This window comes from Gracilinanus agilis, chromosome 4 (assembly GCF_016433145.1).
Source record: "Gracilinanus agilis isolate LMUSP501 chromosome 4, AgileGrace, whole genome shotgun sequence".
In the NCBI taxonomy this organism is placed as follows: Eukaryota; Metazoa; Chordata; class Mammalia; order Didelphimorphia; family Didelphidae; genus Gracilinanus; species Gracilinanus agilis.
In genome coordinates this window covers 268,090,414-268,112,630 of record NC_058133.1, presented here as the reverse complement: position 1 = coordinate 268,112,630, position 22,217 = coordinate 268,090,414, and the positions used below count along the sequence as shown (strand labels likewise).

The 22,217-nt window shown below is 36.1% G+C and overlaps 1 protein-coding gene across 2 annotated transcripts in view; it reads right to left on the bottom strand.

Moving 5' to 3' along the window:
* The window catches only part of DNAH8 (dynein axonemal heavy chain 8), a 399,591-nt gene that overhangs the window by 216,579 nt on the left and 160,795 nt on the right, over positions 1–22,217 (bottom strand). For both annotated transcript variants that reach the window (XM_044672126.1, XM_044672127.1), the window contains exons 33-35: positions 20,453–20,652; positions 10,956–11,109; positions 10,018–10,181 (exon numbers count right to left, since the gene is read on the bottom strand). In XM_044672126.1, coding sequence (XP_044528061.1) covers positions 10,018–10,181; positions 10,956–11,109; positions 20,453–20,652 — 518 coding nt within the window. The remainder of the gene's footprint in view (positions 1–10,017; positions 10,182–10,955; positions 11,110–20,452; positions 20,653–22,217) is intronic.

Sequence of the window (22,217 nt, the reverse complement as noted above, 5' to 3'; positions counted from 1 at the left end):
ATGGGAAAGGCAAATAAATAGAGCATAAATGCAAAAATAGGCCATGATCTTATTAAAAGTAATAAAGTTCAGAATGAACTAGAAAATAAACTACTGAGGAAAATTAAGAATAAGAAAAGGGTCTTTGAAAGAAAAAGCAATATTACAGAAATTAGGAGAATCAAAGAAGGGGTAGGATTGTTTTTCCCGATCAATGAGACAATAATTGATTCCTGAGAATATATTCTAGCTACTAGTTCTTATTTTGCTTCTGTATTTAAAATTTTTTTTTCTTTCTGTTAAAAAGAATGACTGGTAGATGAGAAACTATGACTTCCTGGTTAAGATGGTGGCAGAATAAAAAGCAGCTGCTTAACCTCTCCTAACAGAAACATACAAGACTCCTCAAGAAGACATAAAAACAAATCCAGATGAATGAACGGACCCCACAACGGTGCGGACCATTGGAGGTATGTGGAATCGGGGCATTTCCATGCTATAAAGGGGTGAAACAACTCTCACTAAAACATGACCTAAGCAACCCCCTCCCCAACCCCATACCACCAACAGTGCCAAAGCCAGTGTACAAGCATTAGAGCAAATTTGGGACACGTATTAAGTCCTTGGCAGCTACCTGGAGTAACCAGGGCCTGCTCCTGAGAGCAGCAGGACTTAAGACCCCAAGATGCTAAAGAATGTGCGTGGACTTTGAACAGAGACCCTGAGCGCAGGCACGAATGCAGGCATGGACTCAAGCCCAGATACGGATCTTCAGCTCAGGTGAGGAATCGGATCTTGAGCGCAGGTGCAGACCTTAAGTGGGGACCCAGTGCAGAGGGGTTGACATGTATGGAAGCAGCACCCTGAGACTGTTAAAGGAGCCTCGGGCAGAGGAACAAGCAAGGGGACCACCAGGAGGCTTGACCCTGAGAACAACTATACTTGAGACCTCAGTAGCCTAAAGAGTGCAGACAGACCCTGAGGGTGAGGATAAACCTGAGAGGGCACAGGGCTAACAATGGCCAGCCACAGACAAGAACCCCAAAAGAGAAAGATCATCAAGAAGAAATCTGTAACACTCAACAACTTTTACACAGATAAAATCCAGACAAAAGAACAAACAGCAGAGGAGAACAAACAAGTAATCATATCCAAACCTACACAAAATAATGAAAACTAGCCACAAGCTATTGAAGAGTTCAAATCTGAGATGATGAGAAAGATGGAAGAGATGTGGCTAGAGAAGTGGGAAATAGCTCAAAAGGAAATTAACAGGTTAGAAGACAGAAACTCCCAATAGGAGAAAGATGCCCCAAAATCAAACGAAATGGTAAGCAAATTGGAAACCAAAATCTGGTAAGAAAATAACAGTTTAAAAGGCAGAATTCTACAATTGGAAAGTGAGGCTCAGAAATCAAATGAACTGATAATGAAACTGAACACCAGAAATGACCAGATGGAAAAGGAAAATCAGTCCCTAAAGGCTAGAATTGAGCAATTAGAAGTAATGATCTCTTAAGACAGCAAGAACAAATAAAACAAAGTCAAAAGACTGATAAAATAGAAGGAAACATGAAATATCTCAATGAGAAATTGACAGATCAAGAAAACAGGTCTAGAAGAGACAATCTGAGAATCATTGGTCTTCCTGAAAAAGCAGAAATTAATAGAAATTTGGACTCCATACTAAAAGAAATTATTCAGCAAAATTGCCCTGAAGTTCTACAACAAGAGGGCAATATAGACATTGAAAGGATCCATAGATCACCCTCTACACTACACCCAGAAAAGACAACCCCCAGGAATATGATAGCCAATTTTGAGAGCTTCCAAGTAAAAGAAAAAAATTTTACAAGAAGCCAGAAAGAGACAATTCAAATATCAAGGAGTACCAGTCAGGATCACACAGGATCTGGCAGCCTCCACGCTAAAAGACCACAAGGCTTGGAATATGATATTTATAAAGGCAAGAGAACTGGGTCTACAACCAAGGATCACCTACCCATCAAAACTGTATATTTCCAGGGGAAAGTTTGGGCATTCAACAAGATGGAAGATTTCCAAGTATTTGCACAGAAAAGACCAGGACTAAATGGAAAGTTCGATATCCACCCACAAAAATCAAGAGAAACATGAAAAGGTAAATAAGAAACAGAGGGGAAAGAAAGAAAATTTGTATTTTTAAAATTTGCCTCTTTAAGTATTTCAATATGATCTAATTATTTGTATTCCTATGTGTAGAAATGTTATGTATAATTCTCTGTAAGGAACTCTATTCACTATTATAGTATTCACTATTATAGTAATTAGAAGAATTATTCATAGGGAGAGGTTGGAATACTAAATGGTCTAAGATGATATGGGGGTGGGAAAGAGGGAGGTGAATAGTAGAAGACACCAAGGGAAACTTGAATAAGAAAAATAGGATATTCTATTACACACAAAGAGGGCATGGGAAGGGGAAGGGAATGAATACTATTATAAGAAGGAGAGGAAGACAGCATTAAGAAGTAATATTTAAACCTTACTCAGTGCAATTAACCCTGAGAGGGAAGAGTAGCTTTATCCATTGGGACTCTATCTAATCCTACTGAGAAAGTCAGAAAGGATAAACCAAGGGGAGCAGGGCAGTGGGGAGGTCATAAAAGGGAGGGGAGAAGAAGGGGGAAGGAATTCATTAGGCCTTAAAAATAAATAGAGGGGAATAATAAGGGAGGGGGTAGAAAGGGAAGTAAATCAAGGGAGGGGACAAGGGTTACTGGCATAAAGCAAACAACTGGTTTAAAAGGAAATAGTGTAAGAAGAAGGGGTGGGTCTAGGGGAGGATACAAAAATGTCAGTGAATGCACAACTGATAATTATAACTGTGAATGTGAATGGGATGAACTTGCTCATAAAAAGGAAGCAAATAGCAGAGTGGATCAGAAACCAAAATTCTACCATATGTTGTCTACAAGAAACACATATGAGGCGGGTGGACATACACAGGTTTAAGGTCAAGGGTTTGAGCAAAAGCCTTTGGGCCTCAAATGAGAAAAAGAAGGTAGGAGTGGCAATTATATTTCTGACAAAGTCAAAGTAAAAATAGATATGATTAAAAAAGACAGGGAAGGTCATTACATCCTGATTAAAGGCAGTATAGACAATGAAGAAATAACAGTGCTCAATATGTATGCACCAAATGGCATAGCAACCAGATTCATAAAGGAGAAACTGGCAGAGCTCAAGAAGGAAATACATAGTAAAACCATACTAGTAGGAGATCTAAATATTCCTCTTTCAGATCTAGATAAATCAAACCAAAAAATGAATAAGAAAGAGGTAAGAGAGATCAATGAAGTCCTAGAAAAATTAGATTTAATAGATATGTGGAGAAAAATAAATAGCAACAAAAAGGAATATACCTTCTTTTCAGCTGCATATGGTACATTCACAAAGATTAACCATGTAATAGGGCATAGAAACATTGCAAACAAATGCAAAAGAGCAGAAATAATATATGTAACCTTCTTAGACCATAATACAATAAAAATAATAATTAGTAAGGGCACCTGGACAGGAAAATCAAAATCTAATTGGAAATTAAATAATATGATTCTCCAAAACCAGCTAGTAAAAGAAGAAATCAAAGAAACAATCAACAATTTCATGGAAGAGAATGACAATGATGAGACATCCTACCAAACTCTGTGGGATGCAGCCAAGGCAGTACTCAGGGGGAAATTTATATCCTTGAGTGGATATATTAACGAATTAGGGAGGGTAGAGATTAATGAATTCGACATGCAACTTAAAAAATTAGAAAGCGAGAAAATTAAAAATCCCCAGATGAAAACTAAATTAGAAATACTAAAAATCAAGGGAGAAATTAATAAAATCGAAAGTAAAAGAACTACTGAATTAATAAATAAGACTAGAAGCTGGTATTTTGAAAAAAAAAACAGATAAAACAGACAAAATACTGGTCAATCTAATAAAAAAAGGAAAGAAGAAAACCAAATTGACAGTATCAAACATGAAAAGGGAGACCTCACCACTAATGAAGGGGAAATTAAGGCAATCCTTAAAAACTATTTCGTCCAATTATATGGCAATAAATATAGCAATCTAGGAGATATGGATGAATATTTGCAAAAATACAAATTGCCTAGATTAACAGCAGAAGAAATAGAATACCTAAATAATCCCATATCAGAAAAAGAAATTGAACAAGCCATCAAAGAACTCCCTAAGAAAAAATCGCCAGGGCCTGAAGGATTCACAAGTGAATTCTATCAGACATTCAAAGAGCAACTAATCCCAATACTATACAAATTTCTTGATATAATAAGCAAAGAAGGAGTCCTACCAAATTCCTTTTATGGCACAAATATCGTAGTGATTCCAAAGCCAGGTAGATCAAAAACAGAGAAAGAAAACTACAGACCAATCTCCCTAATGAACATAAATGCAAAAATCTTAAATAGAATATTAGCAGAGACTCCAGGAAGAGATCAAGAGGATTATCCACCATGATCAGGTAAGATTTGTACCAGGAATGCAAGAATGGTTCAAAATTAGGAAAACCATCCACATAATTGACCATATCAACAATATGACAAACAAAAATCACATGATTATCACAACAGATGCTGAAAAAGCCTTTGACAAAATACAGCACCCATTTCTATTGAAAACCCTGGAAAGTATAGGAATAGAAGGTCCTTTCCTAAAAATAATAAACAGTATATACCTAAAACCATTAATAAGCATCATATGCAATGGGGATAATTTAGAAGCCTTTCCAATAATATCAGGCATGAAACAAGGATGCCCATTATCACCTCTATTATTCAACATAGTACTAGAAACACTAGCAGTTGCAATTAGAGAAGAAAAAGAAATTGAAGGTATCAAAATAGGCAATGAGGAGACTAAGCTATCACTCTTTGCAGATGATATGATGGTCTACTTAAAAAATCCTAGAGAATCAACTAAGAAGCTTGTAGAAATAATCAACAAATTCAGCAAAGTTGCAGGATACAAAATAAATGCACAAAAATCATCAGCAGTTCTATATATTTCAAACACATTAGAGCAGCAAGAGGTAGAAAGAGAAACACCATTTAAAATCACCCTAGACAATATAAAATACTTGGGAATCTATCTACCAAAACAAACACAGGAATTATATGAAAACAACTACAAAACACTTTCCAAACAATTAAAACTAGATCTAAACAACTGGAAAAATATTGATTGCTCATGGGTAGGACGAGCTAACATACTAAAAATGACCATTCTATCCAAATTGATTTACCTATTTAGCGTCATACCTATCAAACTACCAAAAAACTTTTTTACTGAATTAGGAAAAACTATAACAAAGTTCATCTGGAATAACAAAAGATCAAGGGAAATAATGAGAAAAACAATGTGAAGGAGGGGCGCCTAGCATTACCAGATATTAAACTGTACTATAAAGCAGTGGCCATCAAAAAGGTCCATGGTACTGGCTAAGAGACAGAAGGGAGGATCAGTGGAATAGACTTGGGGTAAGTGACATCAGCAAGACAGTGTATGATAAACCCAAAGAGCCCAACTTTTGGGACATGAATCCACTATTTGGCAAAAACTGTTGGGAAATTTGGAAAACAATATGGGAAATAATAGGTTTATATCAACATCTCACACCATACACCAAGATAAATTCAGAATGGGTGAATGACTTGAATATAAAGAGGGAAACTATAAATAAGTTAAGTGAACATAGAATAGTTTACTTGTCTGATCTCTGGGAAAGGAAGGATTTTAAAACCAAGCAAGAGTTAGAGAAAATTACAAAAAGGAAAATAAATGATTTTGATTATATCAAACCAATAAGCTTTTGTACAAACAAAAAACAACGTAGCCAAAATCAGAAGGGAAACAACGAATTCGAAAAAAATCTTTATAACAAAAAACAGACAGGAGTCTACTTATTCAAAAATACAAGGAGTTAAACCAATTGTATAAAAAATCAAGGAATTCCCCAATTGATAAATGGGCAAGAGACATGAATAGGCAATTTTCAGATAAAGAAATCAAAAGTATCGATAAGCACATGAGAAAGTGCTCTAAATCTCTAATAATTAGAGAAATGCAAATCAAAACAACTGTGAGGTATCACCTCACACCTATCAGAATGGCTAAAATGAAAGAAGGGGAGAGTAATGAATGCTGGAGGGGATGTGGCAAAACTGGGACATTAATGCATTGCTGGTGGAGTTGTGAACTGATCCAACCATTCTGGCTGGCAATATGGAACTATGCTCAAAGGGCTATAAAAGAATGCCTGCCCTTTGATCCAGCCATAGCATTGTTGGGTTTATACCCCAAAGAGATCATAGATAAACAGACTTGTACGAAAATAATTATAGCTGCGCTTTTTGTGGTGGCAAAAAACTGGAAAACAAAGGGATGCCCTTCAGTTGGGGAGTGGCTAAACAAATTGTGGTATATGTTGGTGATGGAATACTATTGTGCTCAAAGGAATAATAAACTGGAGGAATTCCATGTGAACTGGAAAGACCTCCAGGAATTGATGCAGAGTGAAAGGAGCAGAGCCAGAAGAACATTGTACACAGAGACTGATACACTGTGGTAAAATAAAATGTAATGGACTTCTGTACTAGCAGCAATGCAATGACCCAGGACAATTCTGAGGGACTTATGGAAAAGAACTCTACCCACATTCAGAGGAAGGACTGCAGGAGAGGAAATATATAAGAAAAACAATTGCTTGAACACATGGGTTGAGGCGGACATGATTGGGAATGTAGACTTGAAACTACCACACCAATGCAACTATCAACAATTTGGAAATAGGTCTTGATCGATGACATATGTTAAAACCAGTGGAAATACACATCAGACATGGGTGGGGGATATCAGGGGGCGAAGGGGAAAGTAAGAGCATGAATTATGTTACCATGTTAACTTTTCAAAAAAATAAATATTAACAAATGTTTAAAAAAAAAGAATGACTGGTAGCTTAGAAAGAAATAAACAATGATAGATAACAGGGAGTTAGTTATTTAGCTATTAATAGAAGTGGGAAGATAGCAAAAGAGCAGCCTAGCTACCTTTAGTAAGTTCAAATCACTAGGCCTTAATGATGAACTAAGAAAAATGGCAGTATAAGTGGTCTTAGTTTATTAACATGTGACCTTTGAAAGTTTGTGAAAAATGAAAATAGGACCAATTCTTTTTTTGACAGTTACTAGACTGGATCTCTCAATTAAATGTAATCCAAATCCCAAAGCTCACTGTTATGCAACTATCTCCTTATTAGTGGAGATCAATGTCCTATGCCAGTGTGAGGGGCAATGAGTGGTTAGAACTAGAGAAAAGGGAGATACAATTTCTTCCAGTTCTTCTGTCTCTTTGGGTGCTTCTGGCTTCCAGATTTAAGAGATGAGTTTGATAATGCCAACTCCCCTTCAGGCTGCATATGAGAGAAAAAAAGACTCAGGGAAGAAGCCAAAATGAGGGGAGTTGGTGATCTTCATCATGTCCCTCTTCCCAGCTGGCTACACTAGAGATGACAGATAATCTCTTCTTGGGAGAGACCTAGGACCCTTCCTCTTCACTTAGATGAGTTACCCAGTTTTCCCAATGGGAGGGGGGCTCCTTCTCTCTGTACTGTTTGGTATATATACTCTTATGTATACTTTCTCTGATTTCTGTTTTGCTATTGATTTGGTTAAACGGGTTTCATGACTATTTTATATGTACCTTTATTGTAGGTCTGGTATTTGGCAGGACAGGGGTCAGGACCTGAACAAAAAGCTTAGGGTCCTCCTCTCTCTGCTAGAAAGAGCAACCAGAACTTTCACTGAAATTAAAAAATCACATCCCTAGACTAAAATATTTAAGTAAGCAGGTAAATACAATTCTAGCTCAGAACCTCCTCCCTCTGAGGAGAGCTCAATGATCAAGCTTCCGGCCCCAGCTGTTTGTTTTCCCTCCTGACAGGACTATGGCTGGAAGGGGAGATGCTAGAGATCTATTTATTCTGGCCTCCCTGCAAGATGCACTTGACAACCTTTGCTACATAAGGAATATTGTAGATAAAGTTTACCTAGATTTTAGCAAGATATTTCAGAATGTTCTTTATGGTATTCTTGTGGAAAAGTTGGAGGGCTAAAACAGAGAACTGCAGTTGTATTGTTGGCCTGTTAATTAGCCTGTGAATCAGTTTGAAAGGCCAAAATCTTAGACCAATAGTATTTGCTTAATATTATTTATATTACTACTAGGTCTACTTTGAATGTATTAAGATTTGTTTATTTGCTTATGCTTCTATTCCACAGGAATCAGTTTTCCTTAGCTCATATGAGAGATACAGGCAATTATTTTGAAACTGTGATAATATCATGGATCACAACACCATAGGCATGGTTCTAATATAGGCCTGTACAAAGAACTGGGCATACTTTCTACAAAAACTTATCCTCAAATGTACTCTACTCTACAATCTTATGGAAACTAGTCTCAGGTGAAAACAAAAAATACTCAATAATGCAGAGATGTCAGCATTGCTTAAGGAACTTCTGAATGACAAATTATTTCTGTGTACCTTTGCAGTAAAATATTAAAATCCATAAATCTTTTATGTAGTAATTTCCTGTAACCCGAGTATTGATCATCAAGCTAATATACATAGTTTATAATTAATTCTACAATGGTATAGTTAAGTGAATTCAGAACTGTTTGAATGACTTCATTCAAGGAATAGTCATTAATATTTCCAACTTTCAGGGGAAGATAGGTGGCTCAGTAGATTGAAAGTCAGGCCCAGAGATGGGAGGTCCCCTGGGCAAGTCACTTAACCCCCATTGCCTAGCCCTTAACACTCTCCTGCCTTGGAACCAATACACGGTATTGATTCCAAGATGGAAGGTAAGGGTTTAAATATATATATATATATATATATATATATATACATATATATATATATATATATATNGGAACCAATACACGGTATTGATTCCAAGATGGAAGGTAAGGGTTTAAATATATATATATATATATATATATATATATATATTTCCAACTTTCCTGGTTATCTACCTAGGTTGCCTCAAGGGCTTGTGCTTGCCCTTGATGTGCTTATTCTTTCTACCAATAATTTGAATAAAGCAACAAACAACATAATTATTAAATTTGCAAGTGACTGAAGCCTGGGAAGACAGTTAATAGGGATAGATAACACACTGGAGTAGAGCCAGAACATTAAAAGATAGTGACAGACTAAAGTGTTTAAATTTAATCAGGATAAATGATTACACTTATGCTGAAACAATCAGCTGCACAAGTTAAAAGTGGAAGAAGTGTTCATCAGAAAAAGATCTGGGGTTCTTAGTGAAGAAACAATCAGCTGCACAAGTTAAAAGTGGAAGAAGTGTTCATCAGAAAAAGATCTGGGGTTCTTAGTGACCTGCAAGCTCAATAGTATTCTACAGTATGATATACCAGTCAAAAAAGCTAACGTGAGATCTTAGAGTACATTAAGAGAGACACAATATCCAGAAATAGGAAGTTGCACAGATCTGTTTAGATCACAACCCAAGTACTTTGGTCAGTTCAGGGTACCGCATTTTAGAAAGGACATCAATAAGCTGGAGAACATACAGAGTTATGTTAATGAGGATGTTAAAGGAGCTATATATTCTCATTTTAAATTATATATATTTAGAACATGTGACATGAGAACCAATTTGGGAATGATTAGTTGGAGAAAAGAAAACCAGGAGGAGAGGTGATTTGAAGTAAAAATTTCCCTACTATCTCTATTTTCTTTATTGATTTAAAAAAAGGCTCTGTGTACTGCTTTGGAGAAAGATTTCCCTTCATCAGAGATCTTAAACCAGAAGCTGGATGGCAATTTCTTAGATATGTTTCTGAAAAGATGCTTGTTCATGGATGGATTGAACTAGATGGTTTCTGAAGTTCCTTCCAACTCCTGTTCTATAATTCTGACATGACACAGGTATATGTGAAATAACTCGTACATACCCTGTTAGTGACTTTTGACATACTTCCAACTGCTCATGTAAATGAGGCAAAAGTTGTCCCATAGTTTCATCTCCAACACAGCAACTGATTACATTAGGATTCTCATGAGCTCGTTGCATTATTTTTATCCATGATTTATCAATGTTCTGAAAACGTTTTGCTTCCTAAAAAACAAAAACATCCCCTTTAAACATTGCTGCTTGGATAATTGGATAAGCAAAGTGCTTGAGTTAAAACTTCATGATTTTTCTTCAAATTAGTTTCTGAATTTTCAATTTACTTAAGTGGCTGAAAGTTTTTTAGTGACATTCTATGAAGTGTTAATCCAGTTCTACTCTAAACCTTGGAGAAAGCAGCTCTTTGAAAACAGGTCCTTAAAACAATTTCAGCACAAGAATTCTCAAGGTACCTCTTATTTTATTTAGAAAGAACATGTAAATGATTAGAGGAAAATAGGATTTTTCCTTTTTTGAAAACTCAATTTATTAATTTATGTATCCTTCAAAAAATGATAACTTTGATTTGGTAAAAAAAACTTAAAAATTAGCTGATTTTTTGTTTCTTTGTTTTAAAGTTTTATCAATATGTTTTGCTTTCATAGCAGTCATTTCCTGATAATATGCCTTTCCCATCATCCTTTGAAACAACAGTTAAGCAAATCCACAGATAACAAATTGACAATGATGCTCCCAACTCGTTTCTTATTTCATCACTGAGAAGAGGAAAGTTTATTTATTTATTCTCAACTACTGACTAAATCAGTGCAATTAATTTGAGTTCAACTGACTATGAGTATAGTTTGCATATACATTATTGTACTATGGTCATTGTGTATATTGTTCTGTATACTGAACATTTTGAAAACTGTTCTTTCATTATTTGTAATGCATAAAATCTCTTACTCCTAGTTATTTTCTAAAGTTTTAGTGACCATTTACCTGAGGCAATTGTTTTGCAATATCTCCACCTACAAAAACAGCTTCAAGGTAAACCCAGAGGTTTTGTACAATCATCCATTCTTCAATAATATCTGAAGAAGTTGTTAGATTAAATACCCAGGTCTGAATAGTCTTTTTAAATGGAGTATTATACCTAAAAAAATAAAACAATGAAATAAGTTTTTAAGAAAATCACCTCAAAACAAAGGAAATCAAGAACAATGTGTTTCACTAGGTTGAGAAGGTATAAGAAAGAGTAGCCTAGAAAGTGCGGTATCTAGGGGAACTGGCAAAATCTGGACCAGCCCAATGTACTGCCATATAGCCCAGGGTAATGAAGTGGCAGAGTGGAGGATCAGTCTAGCACACTTCTATGTGGCCCACACCAACCAAATGGAAGAGTAGGAACAAGCCCAATGAGACAACAGGGGAACTGGTAGCATAGGATGCAGAATATAGCAGGGCAAAACACTTACAAGCCTCCCCACAGCAAGCCATCCAGGCCATCCTCTCAAAGTGCACACTGTGGGACCCAAAAGCAGCTTAGCCTACCCCCAAAACCAGAAGAGACTACACTGCAAGCTTAGAACAGTGCTCCCTCTATCTCAGGAGCAAAGTTGAACCTCAACAGATAGGGAAGGTAAATTTTAAAAAGTAACAAGAAAAATTAGTAAAAGATAAAAAAACCCTAACTTTAGAAAGTTAATTCAGTGACAGGGAGATCAAATACAAACGCAGAAGAGGACAACAATGCTAAAAGATTAACCATATGGAGTCTCAAAGGAAATACTGAAAGGGTGTTAAGTCCCCAAAAGATCCCTTGGAAGGACTTGAAAAGAAATTTTAAAAAATCAAATAAAAAGAGAATTGACAGTCAACAAATTTGGGGAAGATTCACTGAAGAAAACAACTCCTTGAAGACTAGAATTGGTCAAAGGGAAAAAGAAATATAAAAGCTCAAGGAAGAAAATAACTTCCTAAAAATTAGAATTGGCCAAATGAAAGCCAATGAATACATTAGACACCAGGGGAAACAAAAAGACAAAATCAAAAGAATGAAAAATAGAAGAAAATCTGAAATACTTCACTGAAAACACAACTAATCTGGGAAAATAGATGCAGGAGAAAAATCGAAGACTCATCACAATACCTGAAAGTCATGACTAAAAAAAAAAAGGCTAGACACCATATTACAAGAATCATCAGGGAAAACAGCCCTGATATCCTCAAACAAGAGAGGGATATAGAAATTGAAGGAATATGCTCATTGCCTCCTAAAAGACATCTCAAAATAAAACATCCCAGGACTTTTAGAGCCAAATTTCAGAACTACCAAGAAAAGGGAAAAATACTGCAATTAGCCAGAAGAAAACAAGCCATAGTCAGGACATAGAAACTTCTATATTAAAGAAACAGAGGACATGAAATACAGTCCAAAAGAGAAAGGATCTAGAATTACAACCAAGTATCACCTAGCCAATAAAACTGAGAATAATCTTCCGGGGGGTGGGGGAGAATTGACATTTAATAAAAGAAGATTTTCAGACATTCCAGACAAAATATCCAGTGATGAAAAGAAAATCTGATGAGCATATATGATAAGAGAAGCATAAAAGAGGTAAAAAGAAAAGTGAAAACTTAGGAGGTTTGATTAAACTTAAATTGATACATTCCTAAATGGAAGGTGATAATTACGATAATAAAGATATCTAATGATACTTGAAATAACTAAAGTATTTAAGATACTTAAGAACCTTATTACTATTAGGGCAGTGAGGTGTAAATCTAGAAAGAAAGAAGTAATTTAAACAGGATGGTATGTTATTCAAAATAAAAATCAAGAGATGAGTAAAAGGAACACATTAGGAGAAGAAAAAGGAGAAATAGAAGGGAGTAAATTATTTCATGAAAGGCTGAGTAGTGGGGAGGGTAGAGTGGTGGGCAATGCTTAGATCTTACTATCATTGGAATTAGTTCAATGTGGGAATAACATCCACACTCCGTTAACTATAGAAACCTACCTTACCTGTAGGAAAGTAGGAAGAAAGGCAGAATAAGAAAAGAAGGGAGGAAGGACAAAAAGGAGGGTGAATTGGGGGAAGTAGTGGTCAGAAGCAAAATTTAAATAGGGAAAGGCTAAAAGAAGAAAGGGAAAAAAGGATTTAAAAAGAGATAGATGGGAAAAAAGGAGAAGGGAATATGTAATTAATATTCATAACTGTGAATTTGAATGGGATGAACTCATCCCACGAAATAGATAGCAGAGTATACTATAAACCAGAATAACACAATTGCTTTCTACAAGAAACACATTTAAGTAGGAAGACACTATAGAGTAGGAATGGCAAACCTATGGCACAGGTGCCAGAGAGGGCATGTTGGTTTTCTCTGTGGGCATGTGGTTGCCCTCCTTCCCCCACCCCCCTGAGTTTGATACTAGAAAGGCAGAGGGACTCAGGTGGAGCTATTCCCTCTCCACCAGGCCTGACAACATTTTTTGTCACACCATCTTCCCCTCTGCCCCACAGCCCAATGGGAGGGCACAGCAGGTAAGATGGGCAGCTCACCAATAGCAGAGCTAGAGGAAAGCAGAGTGCTCAGGCTACTCCCATTTTCTTCTCTATACTCTCTGAGGCCATTCCTCACTTCATCTGTCCCTCTGTCCAGGAGCCTATTAGGAGTACTTCCTCTCTCCCCTGTGTGGGGTAAGAGGGGGGTGGGACATATGTGGCACTTGGTTGGGGGGGCAGGGCACAATATGTGGTCTCTGAGGGGTAGGGCGTGGGGTATGGCACATGGTTTCTAAATGGTTCCCCAATACTGCTACAAAGTAAAAGTAAGGGGCTAGAGAAGAATATATTATTCCTTAACTGAAGAAGAAAAAAAAAAAAGCAGGAGTAGCAATCATGATCTCAAACAAAGCAAAAGTTTAAAAAAATTGATCAAAAGAGATAAGGAAGGAAATTATACCTTGATAAAAGGCACTATAGATAATGAAGCAATATCAATAATAAACATATATGCACCAAATGAAATGGCATTCAAATTTTTAAAGAAGTTACATGATTTACAGGAGGAAATAGAGAGTAAAACTATACTAGTAGAGGACCTCATCCTTTCCCTCTCAGAATCAGATAAATCCAATAAAAAATAAATATGAAAAAATTAATGAGGAAAATATAACATTAGAAATGTAAGCTATGCATGGTCTCTAAAGAAAACTGAAAGGGAATTGAAAAGAACATTCCATTTTCTCAGCAGTACATGATACCTTCACAAAAACTGACCATTTAATAAGGCACAAAAACCTTACAACCAAATGTAGAAAAGCGGAAATATTAAATGTATCCTTTTCAGACAATAATGCACTAAAATTACAATCAACAAAGGACAGCAGAAAGACTAAAAATTAATTGGAAACTAAATAATCTTATCCTAAAGAACAATGTCAAAGAACAAATCATAGAAACAATCATTAATTTCATTAAAGAGAATGACAATGAGCGGGTACCAAAATTTATGGGACACAGCAAAAGCTGTATTCAGGAGGAAATTTATAACTAAAAATGCTTAAATCAATAAAATAGAGAAAGCACAGATCAATGAACTGAGTATACAACTACAAAAACTGAAAAAGAACAAATTAAAAATACCCAATCAAAAACCAATTTGGAAACCCTGAAAATCAAAGGAGAGATTTATAAAACTGAAAGAAAACTGGGGGCAGCTGGGTTGCTCAGTGGATTGAGAGCCAGGCCTAGAGATGGGAGGTCCTAGGTTCAAATCTGGCCTCAGACACTTCCCAGCTGTGTGACCCTGGGCAAGTCACTTGACCCCCATTGCCTACCCTTACCACTCTTCTGCCTTGGAGCCAATACACAGTATTGACTCCAAGACGGAAGGTAAGGGTTTAAAAAAATAAAAAAATAAATAAAATAAAATTGAAAGAAAGCTATTGAACTAATAAATAAGGCAAAAAGCTGGTTTTCTGAAAAAAAAAAAACAAACACAATAAAATAGGTAAGCATTGGTTATTTTGTTGAAAAAATAAATGACCAATATCAGAAATGAAAAAAGGCAAATTCACAAGTAATGAAGAAATTAAATGGAATAAATGAGTACTTAAAAATATATAAAATTGCCCAGATTAACAGAAGAGGAAAAAGAACGCTTAACCCCATTTCAGAAAAATAAATTGAATAAGTCATCAAAGTATTTCCTAAGAAAAAATCCCAGGGCCCGATTTATTCATAGGTTAAATCTACCAAACATTCAAAGAATAATTAACTCAAGTACTATATAAACTATTTAGAAAAAAGAGAACAAAGGCAGAGAAAGACAATGTTAATGCAAAATATTTAAATAAAATACTATCAAAGAGATTATAGTAATATTTCACAAGGCTCATATATCATGAACAGGTAGGTTTTATACCAGAAATGTAAGAATAATAGAATTTTTAGAATATTAGGGAAACTATCACCATAATTGATCAGATGATCTGATCAATAACAAAACCAACAGAAACCATATCATTATCTCAACAAATGCAGAAAAAGCTTTTGACAAAATACAATACTCATTTTGATTAAAAACACTAGAGAACATAGGAATTGATGAGCTTTCCTTAAACTGATAAAAGCATCTAGCCATAAGTATCAGCAAGCATTATCTGTAAAGGGGAAAAGTTAGATACTTTCCCATTAAGATCAGGAGTAAAGTAAGGATGCCCATTATCAGCACTATTATTCAATATTGTACTAGAAATGGTAGCTATAGGGATAAAAGAAGAAAAAGAAATCAAAAGAATTAGGCCATAAGGAAACTATCACACTTTGCAGATGATCTAATGGTATACTTGGAAGATCCTAGAGAATCAATTAAAAGCACTAGTTGAAATAATTAATAACTTTGGCAAAGTTGTTAGAACATAAAATAATCTCACCCAAATCTTCAGCATTTCTATTTATCACCAACAAAGCTCAACAGCAAGAGATAGGAGAAATTTCATTTAAAATAACTATAGACAGTGTAAAATATCTTGGGATCTATCTACCAAAACAAACCCAGGAACTATATGAATACAATTACAAAACACTTTTTACATAATAAAGTCAGATGTAAACAACTGGAAAAATATTAATTGCTCATGGATAGGTTGAGCCAATATAATAAATAAAAATGACAATTTACCTCTTCAGTGTTATACCAATGAAATTATTCATAAACCAGTGATGGGCAAACTTTTTAAAGGCCAAAGGAAAAAAAATGCTCATCTGTCAGTCTCTTTCTAAGGCAACTCTTTCAAAGTTTCATTGTATTGTATCCTACCCATTGTATTCATCAGATAAGGAATAATGTGCGCAGGCCAGGCTAGATAGAACATTTCAGGGGGCTGCATCTGGCCCGCGGGCCATAGTTTGCCCATCACTGCCATAAACTATTTCATAGAGCTAGAAAAAATAAAACCAAAATTCATCTGGAAGGGAAAAAAGGCAAAAATATCAAGGGAATTAATTTTTTTAAATAGGAAGGAAGATAGCCTAGCAGTATAAGATTTCAATCAGTATTCTAAAGTGAGAATCTTCAAAATAATCTAGTACTAAAAAATATTCACAGTCATGCTCTTTGTGGTGGCAAAAAATTGGAAAATGAAGGGATGTCTCTTGATTGGGGAATGGCTGAACAAATTATGGTATATGATTGTGATGGAATACTATTGTGCAACAAGAAATGATAAAACTGCCTGATTTCCACAGGATCTGGAAAGACCTCCAAGAACTGATGTGGAGCAAAATGAGCAGAACCAGGAGAACACTGTACACAGAAACTGAAATATTATGGGACAATCATATGTAATAGATTTTGCTACTAACAGCAATGCAATGATCCAAGACAATCCTGAGGGACTCTTGAGAAAGAACGCTATCCACATCAAGAGAAAGGTTTTTAAAAGAGTACTTACAAAAATGAATAATATGGAAATAGGTATTGAGTGATAATAGATATAACCCAGTGGAATTGCTTGTTGGTTCTGGGAGGGGGGAGGAAAGAGGGAAGGGAAAGAACATGAATCATGTAAGCATGGAAAAAAATACTTAAATTAAAAAAATGTTGTTAATAATCTGGTACTAGCTAAGAAATGGAGCGGATCAGTTGAATAGGTTAGGTAATCAACATATAGTAGTAAATGACTATAATAACTCAAGTTTTTGGAGTAAGAACTCAATATCTGACAAAAATTGTTGGGAAAAGTGAAAAATATGGCAGAAACTAAGCATAAATCAATATCTCACATGATATACCAAGATAAAGTCAAAATGAATACTTGATCTAGAGATAAAGGGTGATACCATAAACAAATAGGGGAAATTTTGGAATAGTTTATCTGTTAGATTTATGGATGAAGGAAGAACTTATGACTAAACAAGATCAAGAATATTACAAGAAGCGAAATGGATAATTTTGATTACATTAATTTAAAAAGGGTTTGTACAAACAAAACCAATGCAGCCAAGATTAGAAGGGAAAAAAAACCTGGAAATTTTTTTTTATAGCAAACGTCTCTGACAAAGACCTCATTTCTCAAATATATGGAGAACTGACTCAAATGTATAAGAATATGTCATTCTCTGATTGAGAAGTGGTCAAAGTATATGAACAGGCAGTTCTTAGATAAATTAAAACTATCTATACTAATATGAAAAAATGGTCTAAATCACTAGTGATTAGAGAAACACACTCTGAAATATCCCCTTAAACCAGTGATTCCCAAAGTGGGTGCTACCGCCCCCTGGTGGGTGCTGCAGTGATCCAGGAAGTCAGTGATGACCACACTTTTTTTGTATTACATTCTATTCTGAGTTCAAAAAATAGTTTCATAACTTCCAGGGGGTGCTAAGTAATACTTTTTCTGGAAAGGGGGCGGTAGGCCAAAAAAGTTTGGGAACCACTGCCTTAAACTATCAGAATGGCTATGGCATTGTTAACATTAACCTTAAAAGCAACATAGATGGTAGACAGAATGCTAATAAGAGTCAGGAAGATATGAATACAAGTAATTTCTCCTAATGGTGGCAAGACCTTGGGTAAGTCACAATCTCCCAGAGTCTTTGGTAGTCTTTTAGGTAGCTATTGCCATAGAAGAGGCTGATCTGAATTGAGAAAGGGAATTTCCTCACTATGGGAACCTTTACCAGTGAAATTACAAGTCTTCTCCTTTCCTTCCCTCTCCTAAAACTAAAAGGAAGTATTTATCAAATTTATAGACATTAACTATGGGAAAATATTCAAAATAAAAATTAAAAAAAAGTTTCCATAATTTGAAAAAAATTATAGACATTTATTGTCTTTGTGAAAGTTTTATTTTTTATGTCACATAAAGAGTTTTATTTTCTCTTTTTTACACCAAAAATTGTCTCTTATTTTTGGTATTATCACCATCCTAAAACTCACAAGTAATTAAATTGAAAACTATCTTGATCTGTTCTACCATCATCCCTTGTTCACTCATCACATCTCCTGTAAAGCGTGCTGGACTTAGAATCTGGATATCTTAACCTAAGCCCTATTCCAATAGTTACTAGCTGTGTGCCTATGGATAAGTTTAACCTTTTTAAGCTTCAATTTTTTTGTTTGTTTAATGGGAATAATATTTCTACAACTGTCCTCACAGGGTTAAAGCATTATATAAATTTATCATTATTATCATCATTATTATTATTATCTCATCTAACAAATTCCAACTTGATTATTCAAGTCAAATAAGTAGTTAGAAAAACTTTTAGAAGAGAGGAGAAAGACGGTGATTAAAACTTTGCACTGTGGCCATGGGCCAGGTGTGTGTGTGTGTGTGTGTGTGTGTGTGTGTGTGTGTGTGTATCTGAAATGTTCTATTCCATTGAGACATTATTCCTAATCTGATGAATACAATGAGTAGGATACAATACAATGAAACTTTGAAAGAGTTGCCTTAGAAAGAGACTGACAGATAAGCATTTCCTTTCCTTTGGGCCCCTCTTTAAAAAGTTTGCCCATCACTGGTCTAGACAATCAACAAACAATAAAGCAAGTTCTGATTCACAGTGTTTACTTCCAAGATGTAAATGTACCCACTGAAAATTCAACAATTCAACTTCAATAGCAGAGCTGGCTCTGGTATCACCTGGGGTCATTCCCTCTTCCTCCACTCCCCTTGAAGGACTTCATTCATCTTAGCCCTCTCCCCTCAAAAGATAAAAATAAAATATGCATCATAAAACAAAATAATTATGAATGACCTACACAACAAGTGAAACTTGCCTTATTTGGAATATGTTATATAGGAAAGCCCTAACACAGCTAAATTAAGGCAGGCAAACGTCCTGGATTCTGTTACAAATGTTTTGTGCAAGTTTTGTGCAAGGGTGATTGGCAGATTCTGCCAGCCCCAAAAGACAACCTTCTGTGGATCAGAGTCCTCTTAGCATCACACTCAGCCCTACTATGGGATGTGTGAGTGTGCATAGGAGAGCCACAAGAGAGAGCCACAGTTCCATAAGAACAAGCATTTAATTCACTCCCTTCCAGGCTACCACCTTACCTGCTGGGGGGACTGGAGTGGGTAGAGGGCCCCTACTGCTGGGGTGAGTTGATATGGATTTAGGCTACTGTGAGGAGAGGGACAACTGTTCTGGGGGTCTTGCTGTGAAGCACCCCCTGTCTCAGGATACTATGGCGTTGGCCTGCTGGGAGTTGGCAAAGTCCTTGGCAAGGCTGAAAAAATCCCAGAGGACTAAAGGCATCCTGAATTTTCTCTATAATAACAGGATTTATCCTGTTATGCCCTCTTATAGTATATAAGTACTAGGGCTCATTAATGTCAATGCTCCTATTTCAAGTGCCTAGTTCCCTCTCACTCCAAAGGAATGGGATATAATATCCAGTGGAGACAGAATAATTAAAGCAGCAACAGCCAGCATTTACAAAGCAATTTAAAGTCTGCAAAGCACTTTACCTACTACTGAAGAGTCACAACAAACCTGGGGGTAAAAGGAAGTGGAAAAGAAGATTTGAATCCTCATTTTACAGGCAAGAAAACTGAAGATGAAAAAGGTTAAGGAACTTACCCAAGGTCACACAACCACTGTCCAAAGCAGAATTCAAACATAAGTCTTCCAGACTCCAAGTCCAGAACACTTTTAACTATGTCTCCTAAACTAGACAGTTCAATGCCTTTGAAACCTCAGAAATACTAAATTTTGATTTGGCAGCACATTTTTTTGTTCTCTGATGTTTCAGTGTTAGGGCTCAATGTAGTGGACAGAATCTACAAGAAGGAATATTTCTGCTGTTGAGAGGCAGCTTGGTTTAGAGAAGGCTGATCTTGACACATGCTTGTGGTGACCTGAGCTAATGATGGGAAAGAGGCTAGTAATTAGCTGTAGAACTGGCCTTTATAAAACATTTTATAGCAACAAATAAGAAAATAGAAACTGAAAAAAAATCTTCAAAATTACCTGTTACTCAGCAAAGAACCTAGGACCATTAAACTGTCTTCCATTAATGTAATGATTTCTGCTGATTCTGTTCCTTTTAACAGTAATTCTCCTTTTCCCTTAAATGGGGCAAAACTCAGATTCTGGTTGGTCCAGTTCTCAACTACTAGTTGAAGTTTAGCTTCAATATCCTTTTCCTTGATAGCTGATATACAGATATCCTACAGGATAGAATGAGATGCTTATAAAGTTCTTTGAAAAAGTTAAAGTTATAAATGTCAGTTATTCTTGTTATTTATTAGTATTATCATTATCAAGGCAATATGGCATTAGAAAAAAATATCTGTCCCTTTTCCTTTAGAAACCTACCACTAGGATCTAATCACTAAGCCCCCATATGCCTTCTCTGTCTCCAAGTTGTTTTTGATTACACCCTAGTTAGGTGGAGTTAGCAGACCTTAATCAAATGCTAAATATCTCTTTGTCCAAGAAGTTTCTCTTATTGTATCAGAGGCCTTCCTTTAAGTGGCCCAGCCCTAGACTGGATTTTTCCCTACAGTCTATATTGTAAGGTAGGCACCCTAGCCTCTGGCTATGGTTCCTTTCCCAAGCCTGTCAGTGTAGTTTGAACACTCCCATTTCCTTGTAGCCAAGGTAATGTCAATCAATCATATTTCCCTGCCTCTCAGTTACCCAAACTGTATATAAGTTCCCTAAATTCTCTGGTGCTTTGGAGCTGTCATCTAGTAAGGTGGTAATCCCAGGGGTCAGTAGCCAGAGCCTTAGGGCTCTGCATGGATTTTGAGTGTGTGACTCTCTGAGGAGGCCTAAAGAAATTTGTACTGAACTTCTCTCCTGATTAAAGATGTGGTTTTTCTGACTATTTAATAGTTCTATGTTTTTTCCAGTTTAATACATCCATTCCATCATGACATCACTTTAAAAAGTTCAGATGCCATTTAATTCTGTGGAACCTAGAGAGAGTCATAATTAAAAACCCAGACCCCTTTATAACCTTGTAGCAAAACTGACTTTTCTGCTGGAATTTCAAACTTGTAGACCTTTGGTCTCCAGAGCTTAATCTTATCTACCTTGCAGACATTCCCCCCCTTATCTGAAGGGACCACCTACCTTCCAGACTTCTCCCCTGCTGGACCACCTACCTTGAAGACATCCCCCTATCCCGCCCCCTGCTGCCTACCACTCTATAAAAACCCAGCTCAGGCACAGCTCATGGTCACACATCAGCCTTTCCATGTGAGACCCTTGGTTTAAACTAAGACAATAAAGTCCCTCTGCATTTTGCATTGTTGGGTCAGACTCATTTATGGGGATAATTCCCCAGGCACTTCAATTCATCCCCCTCATCTTATAGGTGAGGAAACTAAGGCCCAGTTAAGGAAAGTGACTTGCCTATGATCATAAAGGCAGTAATCTTCCATTTTCATGCCTAATTTTTCCCAATCCAAGGTATTTAATTGTCATAATCCAGTATGACTACTGTTGTGAATACAGGATTTATTTATCTGTTTAATCTAGGATGTGTGATAATGAGATTAAATCTACCTTGCCCATCTTTAGATTTAATCACCAAAGGTGAACACATCTCCATTTAACTCACAACTTGGGTGGTCTGTAACCCACGTGTATTAGAATAAGTGACAAATCAGAATTTACTGACTGCCTCCTGGGCAGTCCTAAGAAAAGTGTCTGTTGTGATTGGGCATGTAAACTAAGAAGAGGCCACAGGAAGTGACACAAAAGAGGCCCCTTTAAAAAAAGACCT